Consider the following 21931-nt stretch of genomic DNA (forward strand, 5'->3'; position numbering starts at 1 on the left):
ATTCGTTTCTGCTTCGGTTTTTTCTTGCTTATCCTATTTCCATGTTTCTAATCTTCACAAGTCTGACTAAGGCATTCCTTTGATCTCAGTGATCTATAAACTCGTGGAGAAGACCTTACGCAGTGCCGCAGGACTTGTTGTAATCATTGTCCTGTCTTTGATTTAGCTCGAACATATTGATGGAAAAAATGCGAGAGTAGCTCATTGCTCTTCAACCGAAGGTATCAATGTTTATTTGTTCATTGTATACATTTCGGTTGGTATTGAAGGATATCACGATGTTTAAAGGTTCTCATTGAATTTGTGAACGTCTTGAAGGTTCTGCTGGAACGACTGCAGTTTTTAAAGTATTGAGGTATGGAAAATGTTTTTTTGCGATGCAATGCTGGGGCAATTACGATTATCGCATCGAGACAAGATTTACTTGTCATATACGACCTTGCATTGTTTTGCGAGTCATTTGGCTCGGGATCACAGATAACACGATCAAATGCTTTTATAAATGACTGTCTCGTGCTGTCGTATCGACACCATATAGCCTGTCGTGCCAAACACCTTGCGTTAAACCTCGGCCATTGATTCACAGCGTCGCAAAATAGCGCAAGATTCATTGCACTCAGTGTTATCAAGGATGACTCTTTACCTTCCGAATTTGCAAAAGTTTCAATTAGCTCTTCCAGAACTTGCTCAAATTTTCTGATAATAACAGCACTGTACTATTTCGCAAACATCTGCACTCGCCAATCAAATGAAGAAATCCTTCAACACTCTGACGGCGACATGTCCAATCCTTCTTAGCCTCCCCACAATTGCTGTTTACTACCAAAAGATTCAGGTCAGATCACAAGCTGTTTCTACGGGGGAATTTTTTTTGTCGGTGATTGATAAGACTGGTTTGCTGTAGAGTAAGAGTTCTCTTACTGACGTTAATAATGTAAGGCTGACAATAAAAAGGCATCGACACAATGCATCAAGCCCAAGCACCACTCTTAGTGTTTCAGACGACATAAGAGAGAATTTGTTGAATAGTACTTTCGATATTTTTTAAGAGGTGTCCAAAAAAGAAGTCCTTGGTTAGATTGAGAACTGTACTACAGCGTGTCTGAGCTTCTTGAATGCACTGATCTGAAGTGGCAACAACTTCAACTGCAGTCAAACTATCGCCACATTATTAGCAGCTGCGATAACATTGGCTAAACGCACCCTGGTATGTGTATCCTAAGTGAGGCGTTTGAGGACGCTTTAAGGTTTCAGGCTGACTAGGTTATAAGGCGTAGCCGCGTGCCTCTATTAAGTCTAGCTAAAGTTGATACAAAATACACCGTTTTTTTACAGGAAACAAACCTTGTGTAGTGCTATAAGAGTCAGAAGTGTCTATAGTTGGTATCAATTTGGAATAAAAGACAGGTATCAAGTATACTAATGATAAATTTGATCCTTGAATTATCTAAGGCTTGTTACAGACTTTCGATTTGAAAAATACAAATGCACAATAGTCATGTCTATGTTTGATAGCCGGAATACAATATGTCTGCTCAATTCCTGAACTTGTCCTTACAGTTGTGAGACTACACCACTATATCGCAAACAAAAACTACTCAATCGTGGTAAACCTTGCTTTGCATCCATCATTCGTACGATGTCACCAGGTCGCTACGATTCGCTAGCATCGCCACACTCGTGTGTGGAAATGGAATTTAGCTCAATGCAAAGTGCATCGTCGTCCGTGCATTTTCCCGCGAATAACGACAAGATGTTATACGACCACGATTTAGTTATGGTCTTTCCGCGGCGCGAGGGTGGCGAGATGAAGAAACCTGATGATTTTACCATGAATAGCTTCGTGCAATTATTGTTAGGCAAAGACACAACGCGTAGCCAGCGCTTGAACAAAGTTGTGATTGACCCTTTTCAGCGCGTTTTACGCACGTCGCGCTGTTTTCTCGACGAGCGTGGTCGAGACGTAGCCATGGACACAAGTCACGACCACAGTGAACAAGGTGAACAACGTCGTCTTATGCGACAGCAACAGCTACTTGAGCATGAATATGTGCAATTTATTGGTAATTCTGATGCAACAACCGAGACTCGATTCTGTGAGCTCGTAGCCACAGCGATCGCTCGTCGTATACAGTTGGCGTGTGGTCTCACAACGCGTATGTTTCTAAGTTGTGATGCAGACGAAATTATCATGACGATTAAAGCGGATAATAACGATCTTAGAATTGAAGCCGATCGGGCAAACTATCGACTTCAAGTGAGCAACAAACCGTTTGACGAAACACTCCATCAAAACAAATTATCTAAATTACGACATGAAATTGGAGATCAGGAGTGGCAGAAGTCGATGGATCATTTGCAAAACACACGTGGGTGTGCAAATGAAGAAGCCGAGGCTCCTGAGATGGACCCTTTACTTGTGTCGCGTGGACAAGAATTTCATCCGGAATTACGCAAGGCACTCGATCTGTACGGACATACGGAAGAAGCGGACGGTCTATTTGTCCATGATGACACTTTTCGACGTCTTCAAGGAAGTCATTGGACTCGCTTTGTCACATCAATTTTTGGTTTACCTTACGATCCTTTGACGTATTTTGCACCCTTTGCAGAGTATCGTCACGAAGATAAATATCAGCCATACTATCGACAGTATCCGATCAAGTGGGAGGAGAAGAAAGAAGAGACGCTGTTTTCGCAAAAGGATCGTATTCGGCTTGCAGAAGGGATTGTAGAGCGCCATATTAATGCGGACGCTTTAGAATCAGCTGGGTATTTGGTCGGTCAAATGTTTGCACTACATGATCCACAAGCTTTGCTTGATCTACGACATTCGTGGGCTTTACACTGGACCATGTTATATCAACCACTGCACAAAATTCGCTACTACTTTGGAGAAAAAATCGCGTTGTATTTTGCATGGCTTGAATTTTATACAAAAATGCTCGTCTTTCCCGCAGTAGCGGGTCTCATCACGTTTGTCTATATTGAAGCACGTCAAGCCGCAACGGGTACTAATCAACAAGGCTATATTCTGATCGCTTTTGCAGTCTTTGTCGTGCTCTGGTCATCACTGTTTTCTGAATTGTGGAAGCGTAAAAATGGTCTTTTGGATTCGTTATGGGGACTTAGTGGTTTACACCAATCATTTCGTTACCGGCCTCAATTTCGCGGCACGAAAAGCTATCATCCTGTCACAGATAGTGAAGAAGTGACATTTGAAAGCAAGTTGAAGCGTCGTCGTGCGTTCCTCGTGTCCGTCGTGGTTGTGACATTGATGGTTGGAATCGTCATAGTGGCTCTTTTCGGTCTGTTTCTTTTAAAGAACTGGATCAATGACAAGGACAACCTTAAAAACAGTCACATTAGCGCCGAGTACCAAACGCCACTGACTTTCGCTGTGACTGTAGTAAACGCGATCCAAATTTTGGTCCTTAATACGGTGTATCGTAATGTGGCTCGCAAACTGAATGATTATGAAAACCATCGGACAGACGCCGAATATGAAAATTATCTGGTCATCAAGGTTTTCCTCTTTCAATTTTGTAACTCATTTGCCTCTTTCTTTTACATTGCATTTGTCAAGCGCTTGGCCGAAGGTTCTTGTTTGTACGAAGATGACTGCATGCAAGAGCTACGCGACCAATTATTGACTCTCTTTATCATTCGTATCGTTGTGGGAAATGTTACGGAAGTGGCTGTGCCGTACCTTAAATACCGTTATCAGCTTTTTGCTGAGCGCAAAGCAGCCATCATAGGGGAAAAGACTGGTCACAATTACATTGAGGAGCAGGCAAAGCTTGTCCCTTACGAAAGCAACGAGGCATTTGAAGATTATAACGAGATGGTCATCCAATATGGATTTATCAATCTGTTCGTTGTGGCATTCCCTCTAACACCTCTACTTGCGCTGGCAAACAACGTGTTAGAAGTTCATATTGATGCCGTGAAACTCTGCTTTGTGCATCGCCGCCCTTTTCCACATCCGGCAAAAGACATTGGTGTATGGTTTTATATCCTTCGATTCATGACGTACATCGCGCTCGGCACAAACACGGCTTTGATTTTATGGACGTCTGACTTGTTTGAGGACCAAAGTGGAACTGCTAGAGCTCTAGGGTTCGTGGTGGCATGCCAGGTGTGCTTGGTATTAGCAATTCTTGTCGAACGTGTGGTACCGAACACACCTCACGAGATCAAATTGATTCAAGAGCGCTATGAGCATATAGTCAATGTTGTTTTCAAGGGACTGTTTGAGGGCGACGACTCAACACTTAATGAGGTTGCTGAAAGTTTAGATCTTCAGATTTATCCAAACCAAGAATGGGAAGAATCGAAGCAGCACTTTGCGTAAGTCAACATTCGTTCATAGGCACAGCAGAGTACCACAATTTTGTTGCACAATAAAGGATTCCGAAGAAGACTCTCATTTTGTTTTAAAGTGGATGCATTGCAAATCATCTTGAGTCTGAGGAGCGGCACAGATGTGTTATTGCTGTTGCAGCATTTAATATCTTCTCCTTTACCGACAGAAATTCTGGTTCCATTTCGTTCTGAGCTTCATCTAATTGAATAGTTTGCATATCAGGGACCAGAGTCTCGATCATGCTGGAAATACGACCTTTTTGCAATACCCACCGACTCAAGTGGGACGATGTATTATAGCTAAGGCAGTTTTTCAATGTAAGTAGTACGCGCAGCAAGACGACGCCATTCATGTTGCCTTGTAAGCAATTCGTAAGCGATCTATAAAAATCAAAATGCGTCAGGTTTTTATCGCAATTAACTACCTAAACAACTTACGTTGATACGAAATCATCCGCGTTCGATACAAATGCTTCATTTTGACGAAAGAAGATTTCGTTCAGCTGCTCACCAGATATCTAAGGCAAATCAACAAAGGTGTGAACATTGAGGTATCAATGCTAATTTTTCGGGTAATTTACCTGAGAGAGTAATAAGAGACAGCGAGAAGTTACATCTGCAAGCTCATCTCTCCTTCGGCGATTCTCATCTGATTTATTTTCACATGACATGTGTTTGCCGCTCCATGCACAGAACTGTAGCAGTAATTGCCCACAAGACAAAATTTCATCAAATTCAAATAGAGTTGTTGAGGGCTCTAATTGCTGCATGTTTTCGTGCTGCTGGTGAAGCAGAGTCAATAGAATGACTACTAAATCTAGCAGACTTTCATCCAGCAGTTCGCGTTTAAATGCAAAAGTCAAGCCGGCAATAACACTCTTGGCAAGTCCAGACTTGTGCAATAATTCTATGTTTACGTGACTGGAATCGAGGAGCATATGAACAAGCTGGGTAGCATGCAAAGGCAGCGAATGAAACTCGTCAGGAACTCGTAGCAGATTCACGATCGTTGGTACCAAATTGACAGATTCCACTTGCTGGAGAAGAGTAGGGTCCGTAGAAAGTAAACCATGAAGAAGTTGACTTACTAGTGTCCAAATTCTTTCGACCAGACCGTGCCGATTTGCAAACAACGCATTGATGTGAGGAATGAGTATTGATTGAGTAAAAACATCGCGCGACTTCTTGTCATGATTGCCACTCTGATAGTCGAACTCCAGTAAGACAACGTGAAGAATACAAAGGCAGTTCGACGACACATTTTCACGAGTACCTGCCGATGTTCCATTGATATGCTTTACTACTGCTGGTAGTAAGTGACCGAATAGCACTTGCTGCTCCACAAAGACGATGTCATTTGCTTCCTTTCCTCCATGTTTGAATAGAGCTAACAATATTTCTGATACATGTTGTGCTATTGTTCTTGTTGTTTCAGTCTTCCACGGAATGACTATGGTCTCATCAGAGAATGACATGAGTAGCTCTGTCATTAACCGTAAGAAGAAGGTGTATTGCTTGCTGTCATTTGCCACAAAATAGGTAAGCAATTGTTGGCGACAATTTGGATTGCGCAGCAGATCACTAAATAGCTCGAACGGTATTGGTGATACGGTATATGATCGATGCTCACCATTATTTGAGCTTCCTACTTGATCTTCCTTGATGCTGCTGTGCATAGAAAAACAAACGGCTCCAAGTTTTAAAGCCATTCGAATGGACAGCTTGCACACATTCAAAGCACACTGCGCGAGATACTGTTTACTTGCTGATAATTTAGACTCTGGTGATTGTGAGTCAATATCGTTTTTATCAGCGCGGAGCTCGTGTTCAATCGGGTTGACAATGCTCTCCACAATATCCAATAACTTTTGCTGTACAAACAAGTGTAATAGACTCCTATTTGAGTGCACTCCCAGGTGAAGCAGAATCAAAACCTTTGCTTTCATGATAGTCAGACTCTCATTATCAAGCGAAGTGCCCAATTCCAGAATTTTCAACATTGTTGGGAAGACTACAATCCGGTCCAGTAGCAATGATCGGCTTGCCTTGATCGCAGCAGACTCTGCATCGCTGTTAGTACTCAGTTTCAAATCCAAAAATGCGTTGATGATGTTCAGCGATGCGATTGCCAACTCTGCAAATTCTTGAGTACATTGAACACCACGCCATATTGCGTGTAAAAGATCCGGCTTGGCAAAAAATAATAAAATTGAGCGTTTCAGCCGAGATGGGAGCAGAGCATTTGATGAAGGCAAGCGAAGATGCCTCAACACTTGCGCAAGTGCCTCAGTTGTTGCTGTTTGAAGTGCAATCCTTTTCCTTTGCTCTTTAACGTCGTCACTCGACATCGGGGTGGCAAGCTGCAACAGCCCTCGCATCAACGTCAACACAATGTTTTCATTCACCAAAAGCAGAATCAGAGAATCGGTACAATGAATTAACATGTTACCCAGCGTTCTAATAGTGTAGAACCGAGCTGCGACATCGGTGTCCTCTATGCAAGCGAGGACAGTCTCAACGCCTTCCATTGGTAATTCCCATTCGTGTTGAGTTGAAATGTAAAACAGTAACTCCCCAAGACACGCGAGTGCTAGCGAGCGAGGCTGCATTTCTTTCGAAGAAGCACTTATTTCGAAACCAGGATCTTCATCAGGTATGCTAACGATTTCCGAAAGCGACGTCACAAGCAGCTGAAATTGATCAAGCGAAGATGGCGCAATAAAAGTTGCAAAGCGGAAGAGAATGCCAAGAACAAGGCACAGCATTGAAATTGTAGTCTTGTTTGGCACAGATGACTGAGCTTCTTGTGCCAGCAAACGAATCAAGAGTTTAAGTAGGGAGCTATTCACGATCACGTGAGCAAGCCGGGCATGGCAGCTCAGAGTAAATAAGTACGCCAAGACACTGAGCTTTGAAAGATCCTGCGAGGACTTAAGACTCATGTAAATATCCTTAAGCTGGGTTTCTAAAGCCTCTGTTGAGCACGAAAGTAGGTCTTCTGGCGTAAAAAGAGTAAACTGTACAAGGTCTGCCCGAATGCGAGGCAAGTCTTCGACTTGAAAGTCGTTGTTACCGATAATTGATTTAACACGGCAATCTGCGGCAGTAAAGACAAGCTTAGATATCTTGCGCAACCCAGTACCAAACAATCCACTCCGATCAAACAAATCATTAAGCTGTGGTCGCCGGTTTGACGTATCTCGGGTAGCAGGAGGTGCAGAATACGGCTTGGTCATTGCTTTCCAGTGCTGTCGGATTTTACTTAAATGACTGGGGACGTTCAAAATAGCATCGTGATTTTCGTCAACATCTTTGCTGTTGTTCTGTAATGTGCTTAAGTAGGAAGTCGGTGCGCTGATAGGTCTAATCTCATCTTGAGAAGGAATGCCAACCGGAAAAAAAATATCTGACTTTGGATCAGGTGGCGGTCTAGAATGGTCACCTCTATTTTCATCAGCCATGTTATTGTCTTTGTAATCCTTAATACCAGGTCGCATTTTTTTCGAATTAACCTTGAAATTATTTGAGGTAGCATGGATGTGAGTCTGTTCACTGTGCAGAGATCCACCACTGTTTTTGAGTACGATTCGATTTTCACATGAGACAAGGAAATTACCTGAGCGACATTGGGGCGTTGGAATCAAATTTGATCTGCCTAGGCATTGCAAGTTTCTCTAGTCGAGGTAATGAACTCCAAAAAGGATGATCAACCAGCTCGTCCCTATAACCATTTAATCACATCAGATTTTGTAATATGCTTGAGCTCAAAAATCAAATTCGCACCATGTAATCCGTTGATAAGGGTCTTTGGTTAGCAAACGCTGTAGTAAGTCACGAAAGGTAGGCGAGAGCTCAGAGCCAGCAACTGAGAAGTCCACAGTTTCTTTTTGAATCTATAACGAATACATCATGGAGTAAGTGCACAACGATTCTCGTAAATTTGAATTTCTTGTTTTACTTCAACATTCGTACCATTCGTGCTAAGTCTGAGAAATTAGTATGAGTAAATGGTTGTCGTCCAGTTCTAAGTTCATAGAAAACACAGCCCTACCGATACAGTACCAAGTATTTAATTCTACATTTTCATAAAATAACAAGAAGAACGTGCACAGACCAATGCCCAAAAGTCTGATGCAAAGCTGTGAATTGCCGGTTGCTGGAATAATTCAGGTGCCATATAATGCGGCGAACCTGGAGCAAGCTACACCCTGTGTCAACATAGAAGATAAAGCATTCCATCGAAATACTAGAATATGCATACTGTTGGCGCAGGTGCTGCATCGAGTCCAGGAATACGACGTGCTAATCCAAAATCTGCCAACTACAAAACATCACCAGAAATCAGGTCAATAACTCACTCACAGCACTTGAGATATGGCCACATACTTTAAGCGAACCGCATTCATCAATAAGAATATTAGCAGGTTTTAAATCACAAAACAAAATGCTGTTCGAATGCAAATATTGCAATCCAGCCACAAGTTCAAGTCCAAAAGTCTGCGATATACGATATAGTATTAATATCATAACATAGTTTGCAAATTTCTAATACATTTATGGCCTTGTTGCACCTGTACGGTAGACTCTGGCTGCTGTTTATCCTGCGTTATGAGGTTGAGCAGATCGCCGCCCATACAATACTCGAAAATGAGCCAAATGTGGTTGGATGATTCGTACCAGTCGAAAAATTTCAGTACATGTGGGCTATCGAGCTTGTGTAAAAACTGAACCTCGTTGAGAATCTACGGCAATCATGTACTTCAGTCGTAACAATAGTACAAGTCAGTTTAGTTGTTTCGCACCTTATTCATGCGGCTTTTAGCCGTGGATTTGACAGCTACGTACTCAATACTGCGTTTTCGTCGCGCTTTATATACGAATGAGTGTGTGCCGCGTCCGATCTCGTCGTAGATATTGTAATTCTCCATGACGTAGTCGGAGACGACCCACCGCGCGCGGACAAAATATGATGTGGTAGACGCAAAGCTCTAATTAGTGTTCTTGCTAACTTTGTGTAGAAAATAAAAGTGATTTTTAAAAAGGTCCGCACAAAAGTTGACGGGTCGTTTATTCTTTAGGTCACAGAGTGAAGGTATATAAAAAATCTAGGTCCCCCCACTTTCGTACCGCCAAGCCGAGCGTAGAATCGTAGCATATCTATCTCCAGCTTCAATCTCTGTTTGCACGGCTCCACTCGAGTTATAACCTAGGTACGTACGTGTGGTCGTCTCATACGCTTCGAGCTATGTAGACGTTTCAGACCGCACACAAGTGCGCTTTCGTGCTCTCTAGCTCATACTAGTCATATTCGTTTTGTAGATTTTGCAAGTAAACTATGTCGTACGCGTATCTGTTCAAGTATATTATCATTGGTGACACTGGTACGTCACTATTCAGTCTCTTTGGTCAATTATTTGTTGCTGATTTGCCTAATGACTTTTTTACTCGCTTACGATAGGCGTTGGCAAGTCGTGTCTTCTGTTACAATTCACGGATAAGCGTTTTCAGCCTGTGCATGACCTTACGATTGGCGTTGAGTTTGGTGCACGCATGATTAGTATTGAAAATAAGCAGATCAAACTTCAAATTTGGGACACGGTGAAGATATTTTTGTGTCGAAATTCCTCTTATTTGTGGTCTTGCTGATAATTTTGCTATTCATATAATCTTGCAGGCTGGACAAGAATCATTTCGCTCCATTACGCGTTCATACTACCGCGGTGCCGCCGGTGCTCTTTTAGTCTACGATATCACCCGACGTGAGACCTTTAATCACTTGACGAGGTGGTTAGAGGAGGCGCGACAGAATTCGAATTCAAATATGGCTATCATGTTAATTGGAAACAAGAGCGACTTGGAGCACCGTCGGGCGGTAAGCTTTAAAGAAGGGGAGCAATTTGCCAAAGAGAATGGACTTATCTTTCTTGAAACGTCTGCCAAAACTGCTGCAAATGTAGAAGATGTAAGTATTGATGAAACAGGTCAACAGACACTCCGTTTTCTTACTAGAGGTGATGTACATGCAGGCATTTGTCAAGACAGCTTCGAAGATTCATTCGAACATTCAATCGGGCGTCTGTGACGTGACCAATGAGGTACGTGTGATCATTTATAGTGCACCAACTAGAAAGCAGGATCTAATGCGTGTTCTAGGCACATGGCATCAAAGTGGGCATGACGGGCTCGCCAGGCCCTGGCGGTTTTGGTAACACGAATCCTCCTGCTAACAGAGGTTGCTGTTAAAGCTGTATTTGAAGAAATGAGGACGTAGAATGAAGCTATCACCGTATACTTTGTTATTCTTTTTAATTATCGTACATCTTGGTTATTTTGTTCTAAAAAATACAAGAAAGATACTCATGCTCGGTCAGCAGGTTTTTCGATTATTGTTTATCTTGCTGCTAGATAGGTCAACCTTCTGATAGTCAAGTTCACTGAGCAATGAAAATGTACGAGTTTCTCCCGCAAGACGTTTACCAATGCTTCTTTAAATTTGATAATAGGCTTGACCTTTTTCGTACACATCTGAAACTTAAATCTAAGACTCATTTGTGTATTCTCAAAATGATGAGAATCTCACATTTAGAATTTCAAAAACTCATCTATTACAGAACGGTTGAAGAGCCATAGAACATTCAACGACTACTATGGCAGCCAAGCAGTTGTATAGGCTGTCGCCTTCCTTAGGCCACTTACTTGGTAAGAGCGAGCTTACTCGCCCTGCTGCAATTAAAGAATTGTGCGTCGTACTCGTCTATTTTTGTGTTTTGTGAACTCTTTTATGCTTAAGTGTGTCTCCAGTTGGGCTTATGTCAAGGAGCATAAGCTGCAAGATCCTCAAGACGGACGAGTGATCCATTCAAATCATGAGATCATGAAGTGTTTTAATGTCAAGACAATAAACTTCACGCAAGTGCTGGGACTTATCTCGAAACACCTGGAGAAACAAGAAAAATTGTGAAAAATGCATATGGAACATCTGATTAATTAATACCAATATATGGACGATTGAAATCGTTAAATGTCTGTAATAAGCACACCATCGTCATTCAAATACGTCTCAGGGCCTAAGCGATTGGTAAGATCATCATTAAGTGTTGACGCATCAGCTTTGCGACAATGTGCCTCATCTTCAGCAAGTTGCATCTCCTGACTCACGGAAAATCGCACTTCGTCCAGCATGCGATCCATAAAGCGTTGGCTTTCCTCGGATGATAAACTCCGACCACCAAGTAAATCATCCGATGGCATGAGAAACTGTTGGTGTTGATGTGATGAAAGTGTCGGCAATGATGGCTGGGGTTTGGGCGTGACTGTATCGTCAACTATTGTAGATGCAGCTTCAGTACGCGTCGATTTTACAGTCGTAAGGGCCATTGATCGACGCTTGACCTTCTGCGAGCGAAGGGTGCGGCCACAAAACTGGCCAACAAAAAGTTCAAATGCCTCGGTGGATATTTGCGCCATGCTTTGCATGAACTCGTCCAGTGCTCGAGAATACTGCATATTTTGCTTCCCAACACCACGACGTTCCTTGTCCTTCATTTCCACCATACTCTTCATCAAGCCTTCAAACACAGGATGTGATTTAAATTGTCCAAAAACACCCATGCGAGCAAATCGTAGCCAGAACTGAACTTGTTTTCGTCGTTCGGCATCGACATCGACTTGTTTATTAGGACCTGAAGATACCATATGCTTGACAGTTTGATATAGTCCACGAAAAGCCGAATTCTTTGATAATTTCCGCAAAAATGGATCGCTCTCAGTGTATACACTGGGCACGTATTTGATGTTTTCCAATTTCTTTGGCACTTTCGAGCGACTGAGCACACTACGAAAGTTTGGCACGGTGCGCAAGTCTCGACAGGCACCACATACGCCTCGACTTTGGGAGTTTGTACGGTTTTGATTGTCAGCTACTGGCACAAAGCGCTTGCACCGCAAACTACGAACACACCGCCCTTCCTTGTCAACACGCCACAAACATTCACTAAAGACTGCATCCTGTAAAACGAGTCGCTGGTCGTCAGTGAGTTTGTCTACGATGCGAACCTTTTCGTCGTTTCCAAACACTCGAGGGAATAATTCGCGTGCGATCACATAGCGTGGACGGCTTCCACCGACAATTTGAACGGCATTCGAGACATAAGCTTGTACATTGTCATCCCGAAGGCCTGTACAAGGGACATGGTCAGTCGGTAATACAATGTCATTATCACCTGTGTCTTTTTCTGCCACAAATGGTTCAATTTCGGAAAGAAACGCTATTGCATTCGAATCACACTCTAATGATTCTTCAGCGTCTACATTAGTCTCTTCGCATCCATTTGTTCGATCTAATGAAGATTCATTAAAAGTAGCTTCATTGCCTGATTCGATCTCAAAATTTGATTGCCTCTCTGTCCCGCTGCATGTTGAATCAACTGTTGACACTTCAAACGATCCAACTACAGATTCAAGATTATGAACACTAACGGCAGATGGTGCAGTTGATACTTCTTTTGCGCTTTCTACGGCATCATTAGACTGAAAATCGATATTTGAAGTTGTCGAAAAAGTGGCCAGATCGACGTCTTGAATGTCACTAATCGATAAATGAGGCACGTGAAGGCCAACAATTGAGGATTCCAGCAAATGGTCAAAGCGATCGTCGTTAGAGGTGCGATCAGCACTTAGATTCGACCTGTCATCGTTAAGCGAGTCACGAATGTGTTGGTTTCGATCAGTCGTGGTGATCGAGTGCTCCTGCTTCTGCTGAGTGCGTCTCACATTTCCTGCTAGCACCTGTCTCTGCTTACGTCCACCCAGATGCCGCTGAAACAACTCACAAGCCTCTGATGAAGTATCTGTGAGTGAACACATGAAAGTATCGAGATGATCGCTGTATGTCATATTCTGTAAGCCCACGCCACGTTGCTCCTTGTCTTTTAATCGAACCATGGCCTCAATCAAACCTAGAAGCACTACATGCGAATCAAACTCACCAGAAAGGCCCAGCGATGCCATTTCCATCCAAATATTCGAAGCGATGGGAATATCAGCAAGTGCTAAATCACGCAATACTTTCGCATACGGTTCTTGCATGTCAAACTCAGCTTCAAGCAATGCACACACCCGTCCAGAACAAAATTTTCTGTTGATCGGATTGCGTGGCCGTCCCATTCGTGTTGCCACTTTATGCTGAGAAGCTGCTGCTGTTCTCAAAGCTGCATTACTCCGAAGAGCTGTACAAGAGGCACAACGGACTTCCGCGCTGCTTGTGTCAACCACCCCAAGACAGTCCAGACTACGAACCGAATTGCCATCCTTGTCAACAAACCACAAAGCTTCACCCTCAATGACGTCGTGCAGAAGTAGTTTTTCCGCTTCAAGAAGCTGTTGCTGAAAGTTTGAATACCGCTTGATGATGACGATGTTTTGACTGTCAAAATGGTTGTGCTCACCGCCATCGTCAGCGTGACCGTATGTCAAAGTATCTGAAAACAGGTGTGGGAAAATTTCGCGCGCAATCTTCTGTCGATGTCGACCACCTCCTGTCAATTGAACCGCTGAAGTCACAAACGAGTTCATACGCTCATCTCGCAATCCTGGACATGGGAGCAATCCACGTGCTCGAGCGACATCCCATCGAATTTCGCGTGGAAAACTCTTTTTGCTCGTGTAAGTTTGTAATAATGTACTAGTAGATGTGGGTGGTTTAATGGGACCACCACTTGAAACGACTGTCTTGACAATTTTTTTCTTTCGCCATCCGCTTGCAGAAGCAGCTTTTGCTCGTTTCTTGGGCTTCTGCTTTTCTGCAATATGCACTAAAAATTGTCCAATTTGCCACGGTGCGGCGAGCAACACAACCCGAGAACACTTACACTCGACAAACTTTCCATCCGGTGTCATGCGCTTACAGTGCGAATTCTCACTCAGTGCTACTGCACCTTTATACATTCGAATTCGATGATCAGAATACTCAGAAGTAGGTGGTTTTATTACAAGCTCGCCATTCAACATAACTCCAAACTCTCGACGGAGTATTTTGTCAACTGTCTGCAGCGAGTAGTCTTCAGCTTCATCGTCTAACTTTAAAGATTCATTTGACTCGCTATTCTCCTCTGTTTTTTTTCTTTTCCTAGAATGCTTTTGTCTCAAAAACGTGCAATTGCGACTAGCCACGTGCTGCTCGAACTTGAGAATGTACCACGGTGGGTTCAGTCGTACACTTCGACCACATTTGCAGCCTACTGTTCTCCCATCTAACGACACGGAGGCCACCACTGGATGCTCCTGTAACACACGCATCTTGTCTTCTCGTCTGGAATAATGCACTGCTCCGTTCCGGAGCTTCTCGTAAGCGCTCAATTTGGTCTGAGGAATGGCTATAGCCGCTGCATTGTTTTTATCAATCAACACTGAATGAATCTCAGAATTCATGTCCAAACCACTCATAGCCATGTCTGCAAATGCTTCAGCATTCATTTCCGGCTCATCGCCCTCTTCGATGACGCTCAGAACAGTGGCTGCGTCCTCGCGCTCCATGAACTGTGGTACCAATTTGTTGTACAAGGTGTCTTGAAGGTACGATTTACAAAAGACTTTTTATATGTGGTTGTATTGGTACGACACTACGCCTCTTCAAGATCACATGTGCAACAATGGCGCTACGAGTCTCTGGTGTCCGCGAAGACTTTGTGAGAGCTGCTTCCCACATGGAACTTGACACATTGCCATCGTCAGTACCACACGAAAGTGATGCAAATTGGACACCCAGTCATCTGCGTCTGCTGTATTTGTTATCTCGATTTGCTACGTACCCGAAATCAACGGATGAGGAAGAAAAGTGGCTGCGTAGTTTGCCACTTCAAGTGATGGTCTTTGAGGCTATCGTTCGCGGTCTATTGGCATTTGATTACTCGCCTGTATGCACAAACATTATAAAGGACGGACAATCGAGAAGACTGTGGCTGAACATTAGCCACGATGCTCGAGCGGCTATTGACGACTTACGCGAACATGAATTAGTTAAAGCTCTCAAAACTTGCAGTGACGATTTTCAGCCGTCTACAGCTTATCAAGTCACAGCACAGGGTATGAAGAAGCTCAAGACGTTGTCGAGTCACGACAAGCATCGACTAGATGAATTTCTCACAGCTCCGAGCGCGTCCGTCACTGACAGTGGGTCAATACCCATTGAGTCTTCCAGATTAGAGACGCTGCCTCAAGCGAGAACGAACCGGCATAGTCTTGTCTTGGTGGAGAGCCCTTTGCTCCAAATCACGTACAAACCCGAGAAAGGCCACTTTCAAATACGACGTGGAGACGGAAGTGTCTATATTTCACGCGTCACGGATATCGAAGACGTGTCGTACGTGTCGAGTCCATATTTGCCAAGTTGCTTGATGCAAAACCGCACAGTCAGCTTTTCTTCCAATGCGTGGCAGGGTGAAAAGTGCCGTCAAGCTGCAGCTAGTGCAGCAAGTAGCAATATACAAGATGCAGATCTGTCGTTTGCCGTTGTTTTGGAAAATGCTAGACTTATGGTCGGTGAGTGGATTCCATTTGGTCCAAACCAAATTGTGCTGCTCAACGATCGATTGGGCTCACTCGAGCGATGTCAGGGAGGACTATTTACTTCAGAGCTAGACGGCGCACCGACGTCAACGTCGTTAGCAATCGAGCCGGAACTTACCAAGATTGCGATTGTTGATTTCGAATTTGACTCTTATACCAACTTCGAAGCGGATATTTACGCTCCAACTCAAGATGGTATCATTCAAGTTGAAAGTTTTGGGATGCATCTCAACGGAGATGGCTCAATTGTGTACGGACTGGAGATTGACGCGACCATGGATCGGTCCGCGGATTTTCTCTGCATTGACCATCTCGCTCGCCTGTTGGTGGATGTGAATCTCGACTCGTCCAAGATCATCAACGACTTGTTGTCGTCACATCAGCGTGAACTACTGGATATGCTTTTTATGGGTGACGCACGATCAAGAAATAAGTTTGCACTACTTACTGCTAGTGGCATCTCTCCAAAGCTTCCTGCTCGAGCCTATCTTGACCGTGGTGAGAAAGAAAATGAGCTTAAGCAAGTCTTAGGCGAGCTTCATTCCGTACACGATATTGGAAAAGACGACAAGTTACTGGTTGGACATGACGGGATACTGCTTGCTGGGCCGAACGCTAATCGACACGAGCCGCTGCTGGTTGCGCACTTGACGTTACTGTCACGTGAACTTGTCGTGCGCTTCTTTTTCAAGCGCACATTTGTTCTAGGTGATATCCTAGCACGCGCACGCAACTATATGACGAGCTTTGAAATGAATCCCGAAGCTATGGATGAAATGCGGGATCGTGTCAGCCAGTGTGCTCATGATCTCGTCCGTTTAGAGGAAATTCTCGAACATTTACGCGAGTCATTGCATGGGCTTGCACACACCTTACCTTCAAGGCCCAAGCCTTCCGTCAGCGATCCAACGGGTGGGGGCGCTGCTTTGTACGACCACTTGCAACTTCATAAAACGCACAAAGACTTGGAACTGCGTTGTAAAGATCTTGCCAAATTGCTTCGAGGATTTCGTGCCAAGTTGAAACAAGTACAAAGTCAGAACGGTACAATGGCCAAAACGATATTAGAAGGACTGGTTGCCGGAGTCGAGCGTAATGTAGCAGTGTTAGCGGAGGCTATGCGCACGAATCAATACTCGCTCCAGGGATCGTTTGACGTTTTGCTGCTTCTTTTTGCTGCCACTCTTGGCTTTGAACTATTGGATCGAATTACGGACGGAGATCTTCTCGGGATGGATGAAGCTACAACTCCTTCGTTACGGTGGGTCAAAGAAAGGATCGTTGACAACTTCATAAATTATCCAGCGCTCTGGCTTGTGGTTAATATAGCCTGGGTGGTGATACTTCTTTGGTTCTTAAGCATGGGGATTCGTATCGCAACCCGCCGTCTTACTCGTACGCAACGAGTGGTTTTTGGAAAAGCCCCTCGGCGTATTAATGTTGCAGCGTTTGAGCAATTTCTTTGCAAGCCATTAGATGAGTTGACGCTTGCGAAAGATTCTGCTACTGTTTTACGACGCCGTTGTCGTCGTAAACGTATCATTGAGTCGAGAAAAGCGAGAGTTCGGGATTCGATCCGAGTGGTTGATGTGCTGTGGAGTGAACCAGCCATTCGACCCAAGTACCACTCGTGGTTGGAGTTTTTCAGGAGTGCGCATTATAACTGGGAGCAGTTCATTGCTCCACCCATCCGAACTCAAGTGACCTATGATGCTACAAATGGCTTCCTTATCAATGTGATTATCCATGTGCGTCAAAAGTAATTTGGCACTCATTCTATTATGGCATTTTAACATTGATCTCGCTTTGCTAGGCGGGTTTGACGACCAATTGCATCGAACTCTATCATCAGCTCAAACGCCAAATGGAAAGGTACATAAGCACTTTTCCCGACTTGTCAAGACTCTTAAACACTGACGATTGATGTCACAATTAGATCCGGGTGCTTTGATGAGCACTATACTCCGCCAACAATGTCGAAGCCAGAAGATAATCCTTACAATTCGAGCTTTCGTCGAGGATTTTTCCTGCCTCGATCAATTGCTCATTTTGAAGCACCAGTGTATCCCACCGACTAATTGTAGAAAAATGTTCTTTTCGCACCTGTTCGACTTTTAGGAAATAATGATACTATCAATGAACTTCCATAACTTTTGTATGCGGTAAGAAGAAGAAAACTGCCCGAATGTTCCTTTGCAGGATGTCTCAATTATAGAGAGATCAAATAGAAGAACTTTGAAGTGATGAGTGACAAAATGAAACTCTTTGCTTGAAAATTCAATCTTTCTATCTAAGTTCCAATAAGTAAACCGCATACTGATCTCGTTCTTTTCTGTAATATGTTTCAGCTCGGTGAAAATATTACTGACGTTTATGGCGTTTTTGTCTTAACCTTTGAAACGTTCGCTGCCCATTTGTTAGGCAAGAACCCAGTTACGTGCGTTTGAAACAGGATGCATTCCGTTATTATTATCTCACGCACGTCCGAGAGCATATTTGTCTTTTCGTGCTGTAAAATAACGTGTTTCCTGACACTACAAAAGATTTCAGAAACTCATGCTGGACAACAAGGAACGATCGCGTCGGGCATCTCAGCCTTTCATTCGAGTTGTCTCGTCAAATCACACTCCATTAATACGGTCGTCAAGCTTTTTGCTTAATGGTTTTAAAGCCTGGCGTCCAAATACAAAACAAACGACGAGCGAAGCAACTCGAGCAGAAGAACGACGAGGTAGCAATACCAACTCGACTCGGCGCATCAGTGGAAATTTAACTGACGATGATAATGTTTTAGAAGTTCTGTCCATACCAACTCAAGAGAATGTCAGAGAAGAAGAAATTAGTCAGAGCGAATGTAGTAGGAAAACGTCGCTTCATTTGTGGAAGCGACTTATTCCTCAGCCCAAAAACGATGTGAGTCAAGTAGCTGTCATGTATTCCATCTCGTTCTATCCGTGGAAAATGGAACCACACTGCTATTATTCCCACCCAGAAGCAGCAGCAAATTGGGTACCCGATACAGCAAGTTCACGGTGTCAAATCTGTCTTATTTCATTCACACTTACACGTCGACGACACCATTGTCGATTATGTGGTCATCTTGTGTGTGCCAATTGCTCGCATGATCGTACATATCTTCCTCTTGCCGGTTCAGCTCCAAGCCAACATCGACTAATTAAAGACGGAGCACCTCAAAGAACTTGTGGTGCTTGCGCAAGTACACTGCGCAACATGGCAGCGCAAGACGATCCTCGAGTCAAGCGATTTACAGTTGCTATATCATCAAAAGGTCGACAGGAAGCTACTGAGTCATCGACTTCCCCGGTCGAAGTCGAGATTGAATGTCCTTCGTTATGGATGCGACGTACAGGATTGGGACTTACAGATTATGACATCGAGGATGAAGAGTTTTGTATCGAATCTACTAAGTCATTGCAGCTTGAGAAAAGTTTGAATGGAAGTGCACTTCACTTTCCTCTTCGTTTGTCGGTCACAAGAGCTGAAGAACTTGATGAAGTTTTAAACGCGCGAGCGTGCTCCCAATTAAAATCAGCCTTGGATCAAGATGAACAATCTAGCAGCAGGCACTTTGTTATGAGCTCGGCGTGGCTTAATCAATGGTTACAATATGTTCGTGTGATTTCTACGGATGCGGAAGTTCATCCACCACGCATTGGACCTGAAACGCGTCAAAGCAAAAAGTATCGACTCGCAAGACCTCCCCGCCCGGGACCTGTCACGAACTACGCATTGCTCGACTTTGTGAATGGTGAATTGGTACCAAAGCGCACTTTGCGACGAAGCAGAGCAAGTCACAAAAAAGGCGACTATCATGTTGTTAGTCAGGAAGTATGGTTAACTTTTTTGACAATATATGGTGGAGGGCCGAGTATTCAAGCGCCGATACAAGAAAGTATCGATTACCTGACGCCAAATGCTTATTCTGGTCGATCATCCTCACGCCCACGATGGATTATCACAGAACAGGATGATTCAGTCCCAGCACTCGCGAGTTCTAAAAATGAATCAAGATCGGAGTCTACATTTTACCAGACTGAGCCTAAACCCATTCATAGTTGCTCGGGCCGTTCAATTGATCGTTCGGCCTCGGCAAGTTGCTTGCTCTCCGCAGATTCTACACCTATAGGAGCAAAGCACCTAACGAGCCAGTGCTTTAATAATGACGAATCTCTCCGATCAAGCGCATCAAGTCATTGGAAACTGAAAAAAGAGAACTCCCGAACTCCGTCGAAGTATGAGGGAGCATTTCAAGGGGCGACAATAGTCAGGACGACGAGTCCCTTGGTTTGACTGCGACAACCTCTCAGAAGATAGTGTATGCTTTCGCTGCTACAGCAACTATGCCCGTCTGCGTTTAGTCGTCTTTATATCTACGATATCAAGCAGAACGGATGGCCTGAAAATTAGTGCGCTTACCTAACAATAGAATTATTGACGTGCTGGTTAATATTGTTTCTCGGGTTGATACCGTTGTTTCCAGTCTCGCTCCCAAAATGGTGAGGAGTATGGAGAAGTAAAATGTTCGGGCGTGAGTCGATCCGGCGGGTGAAACCAATAATTTAAAGCCAGATGTCCATTGTCTTGAGCAGAATTATACGACACGACTTCGTGGAACCACGAAGCAGGAAGATAGAGCATATCACCTTCCTCGAGATCGCAAAACGCGGCCTTAGCGTGTTTGAAGTGGGGAAATGTGGCATCTACATCTCGCTGTGCATGTTCGCTGCCTTGTAACTGAGTGTCTACCTGACTGAAATTCACCGGTAACGTACCCTCTAACTGATCAAGGTCGCGCTTAGCTGTGGTATTTGTCAGTTCCTCAGGATCTAGCGCGAGTTCGTCCAGCTCTTCTAAGTCATCTTCATCTCCTTCTGCCTCGCTTTCTTCATTATCGGAAGCACTATTTTCACATTCTTCGTCAACTTCGGTTTGACTGTCTTCGGCTTGCAGCACATCAAACATAGCTGCTTCTAAACGTTCTTCTGCCGCTTTAAGTAAAATCTTAGCTCCTAACTCGCCCGTTATCATGGCCTTTTCAGCTATTAAAAGCTCACGCTCGGCTTCTATTCTCTCAATCACTGCAAGGGCTTTGCGTTCAGCGACTGGGTCAGCACCATAATGTGTTGTCTCCTTTCCAACATAGTTAATTAATCCATTTGGATGCACGTTTGCTATTTGTTCTTGAGTGTACATTTTAAAAGCATCGCTCGGAGAATACATACGAAAGTGCTTCTTGCCGCGCATAAGAATGTACAAGTTGTCGTGGTGGTCATGATGCAATCCAGAAGAAGATCCATGTTTGCTGTTACCCATCCACATGTTGATATTTTGTGGAATCAAGTACCCCATAAGCTTTGGACGCAAGGGAAAGTCTAACTGGAGCTTTTTCATGAACGAAGACATTATTTCAGGTCGTCCATCCTCTTCAAACGCCACGTCTTGTGTCGTCAAGTAGTGAAATTCATCACCTGATGCCATGAGCTTCAGCAGATCACAAAACGGCATTTCTACTGCCATTCCCTTTCCAAATTTATCGTGAAGACCTCCACGACGTTCAACTGTTAATTTAGTGTCACCTATGAGTTCGATGAGACGATCGTTTGACTTCGTCCATTTTTCTGATGCTGTAAATGTTTCATCTTCCAGATACCCAGTCAACACAACAGGAGTTCGGGTACAAACGTAGTTAGTGAAGAAGAGTTCTGGCGTCATGCTGCTAACAGGAATGCGTTTAATTGCATAATTGTCGTTGGGCACTACAAAACCGTTGTACTCATTAACATATCGTGTTTCGGCTGCATCGAAGGCTTCACCCTTTTGATTCCCGCGTACACGTTTAGTGATAACCATAGCTTATAGCTCTAGTTAACACAATTTTACGTAGGGCACAAAAACTAATATTGATCTTATCCAATTTCTATTTTGAAGGATGTGAAGATATAAATAACAACGGCATTAAATATTCTGACTATCTATAGAC

General features: G+C 43.8%; 8 protein-coding genes across 8 annotated transcripts; 5 read left to right on the forward strand and 3 right to left on the reverse strand.

The window, feature by feature from the left end:
- Positions 1–1639: 1639 nt before the first annotated feature.
- PHALS_10591 (Protein required for meiotic chromosome segregation) lies at positions 1640–4354 on the forward strand (the record flags this gene model as incomplete). The annotated part of the gene is made up of 1 exon (XM_024726041.1): positions 1640–4354. One exon carries the CDS (start codon positions 1640–1642, stop codon positions 4352–4354), a length of 2715 nt encoding a protein of 904 aa, XP_024576757.1.
- Positions 4355–4457: 103 nt separating this feature from the next.
- PHALS_10592 (ulk ulk protein kinase) lies at positions 4458–9293 on the reverse strand (the record flags this gene model as incomplete). The annotated part of the gene is made up of 11 exons (XM_024726042.1): positions 4458–4746; positions 4804–4883; positions 4947–7917; positions 7982–8086; positions 8149–8258; positions 8338–8412; positions 8480–8566; positions 8627–8686; positions 8752–8862; positions 8937–9107; positions 9168–9293. The coding sequence occupies 11 exons, from the start codon at positions 9291–9293 to the stop codon at positions 4458–4460; spliced, it is 4185 nt and encodes a 1394-aa protein (XP_024576758.1).
- Positions 9294–9700: 407 nt separating this feature from the next.
- On the forward strand, positions 9701–10608 carry PHALS_10593 (gtp-binding protein yptc4; the record flags this gene model as incomplete). The annotated part of the gene is made up of 5 exons (XM_024726043.1): positions 9701–9746; positions 9824–9963; positions 10040–10327; positions 10392–10460; positions 10519–10608. 5 exons carry the CDS (start codon positions 9701–9703, stop codon positions 10606–10608), a joined length of 633 nt encoding a protein of 210 aa, XP_024576759.1.
- A 404-nt stretch (positions 10609–11012) lies between these two features.
- PHALS_10594 (dna topoisomerase i) lies at positions 11013–11326 on the forward strand (the record flags this gene model as incomplete). The annotated part of the gene is made up of 2 exons (XM_024726044.1): positions 11013–11104; positions 11167–11326. 2 exons carry the CDS (start codon positions 11013–11015, stop codon positions 11324–11326), a joined length of 252 nt encoding a protein of 83 aa, XP_024576760.1.
- A 56-nt stretch (positions 11327–11382) lies between these two features.
- Positions 11383–14898, reverse strand: PHALS_10595 (uncharacterized protein; the record flags this gene model as incomplete). The annotated part of the gene is made up of 1 exon (XM_024726045.1): positions 11383–14898. One exon carries the CDS (start codon positions 14896–14898, stop codon positions 11383–11385), a length of 3516 nt encoding a protein of 1171 aa, XP_024576761.1.
- Positions 14899–15014: 116 nt separating this feature from the next.
- On the forward strand, positions 15015–18008 carry PHALS_10596 (uncharacterized protein; the record flags this gene model as incomplete). The annotated part of the gene is made up of 3 exons (XM_024726046.1): positions 15015–17678; positions 17744–17802; positions 17867–18008. The coding sequence occupies 3 exons, from the start codon at positions 15015–15017 to the stop codon at positions 18006–18008; spliced, it is 2865 nt and encodes a 954-aa protein (XP_024576762.1).
- Positions 18009–18486: 478 nt separating this feature from the next.
- Positions 18487–20241, forward strand: PHALS_10597 (pleckstrin homology domain-containing family f member 2-like; the record flags this gene model as incomplete). The annotated part of the gene is made up of 2 exons (XM_024726047.1): positions 18487–18661; positions 18728–20241. The coding sequence occupies 2 exons, from the start codon at positions 18487–18489 to the stop codon at positions 20239–20241; spliced, it is 1689 nt and encodes a 562-aa protein (XP_024576763.1).
- A 153-nt stretch (positions 20242–20394) lies between these two features.
- Positions 20395–21801, reverse strand: PHALS_10598 (Predicted phospholipase; the record flags this gene model as incomplete). Its single annotated transcript, XM_024726049.1, has 1 exon — positions 20395–21801. One exon carries the CDS (start codon positions 21799–21801, stop codon positions 20395–20397), a length of 1407 nt encoding a protein of 468 aa, XP_024576764.1.
- Positions 21802–21931: the final 130 nt, after the last annotated feature.

The sequence above is a fragment of the Plasmopara halstedii genome (genome assembly GCF_900000015.1).
Source record: "Plasmopara halstedii genome assembly, contig: Scaffold_484, whole genome shotgun sequence".
In the NCBI taxonomy this organism is placed as follows: domain Eukaryota; phylum Oomycota; class Peronosporomycetes; order Peronosporales; family Peronosporaceae; genus Plasmopara; species Plasmopara halstedii.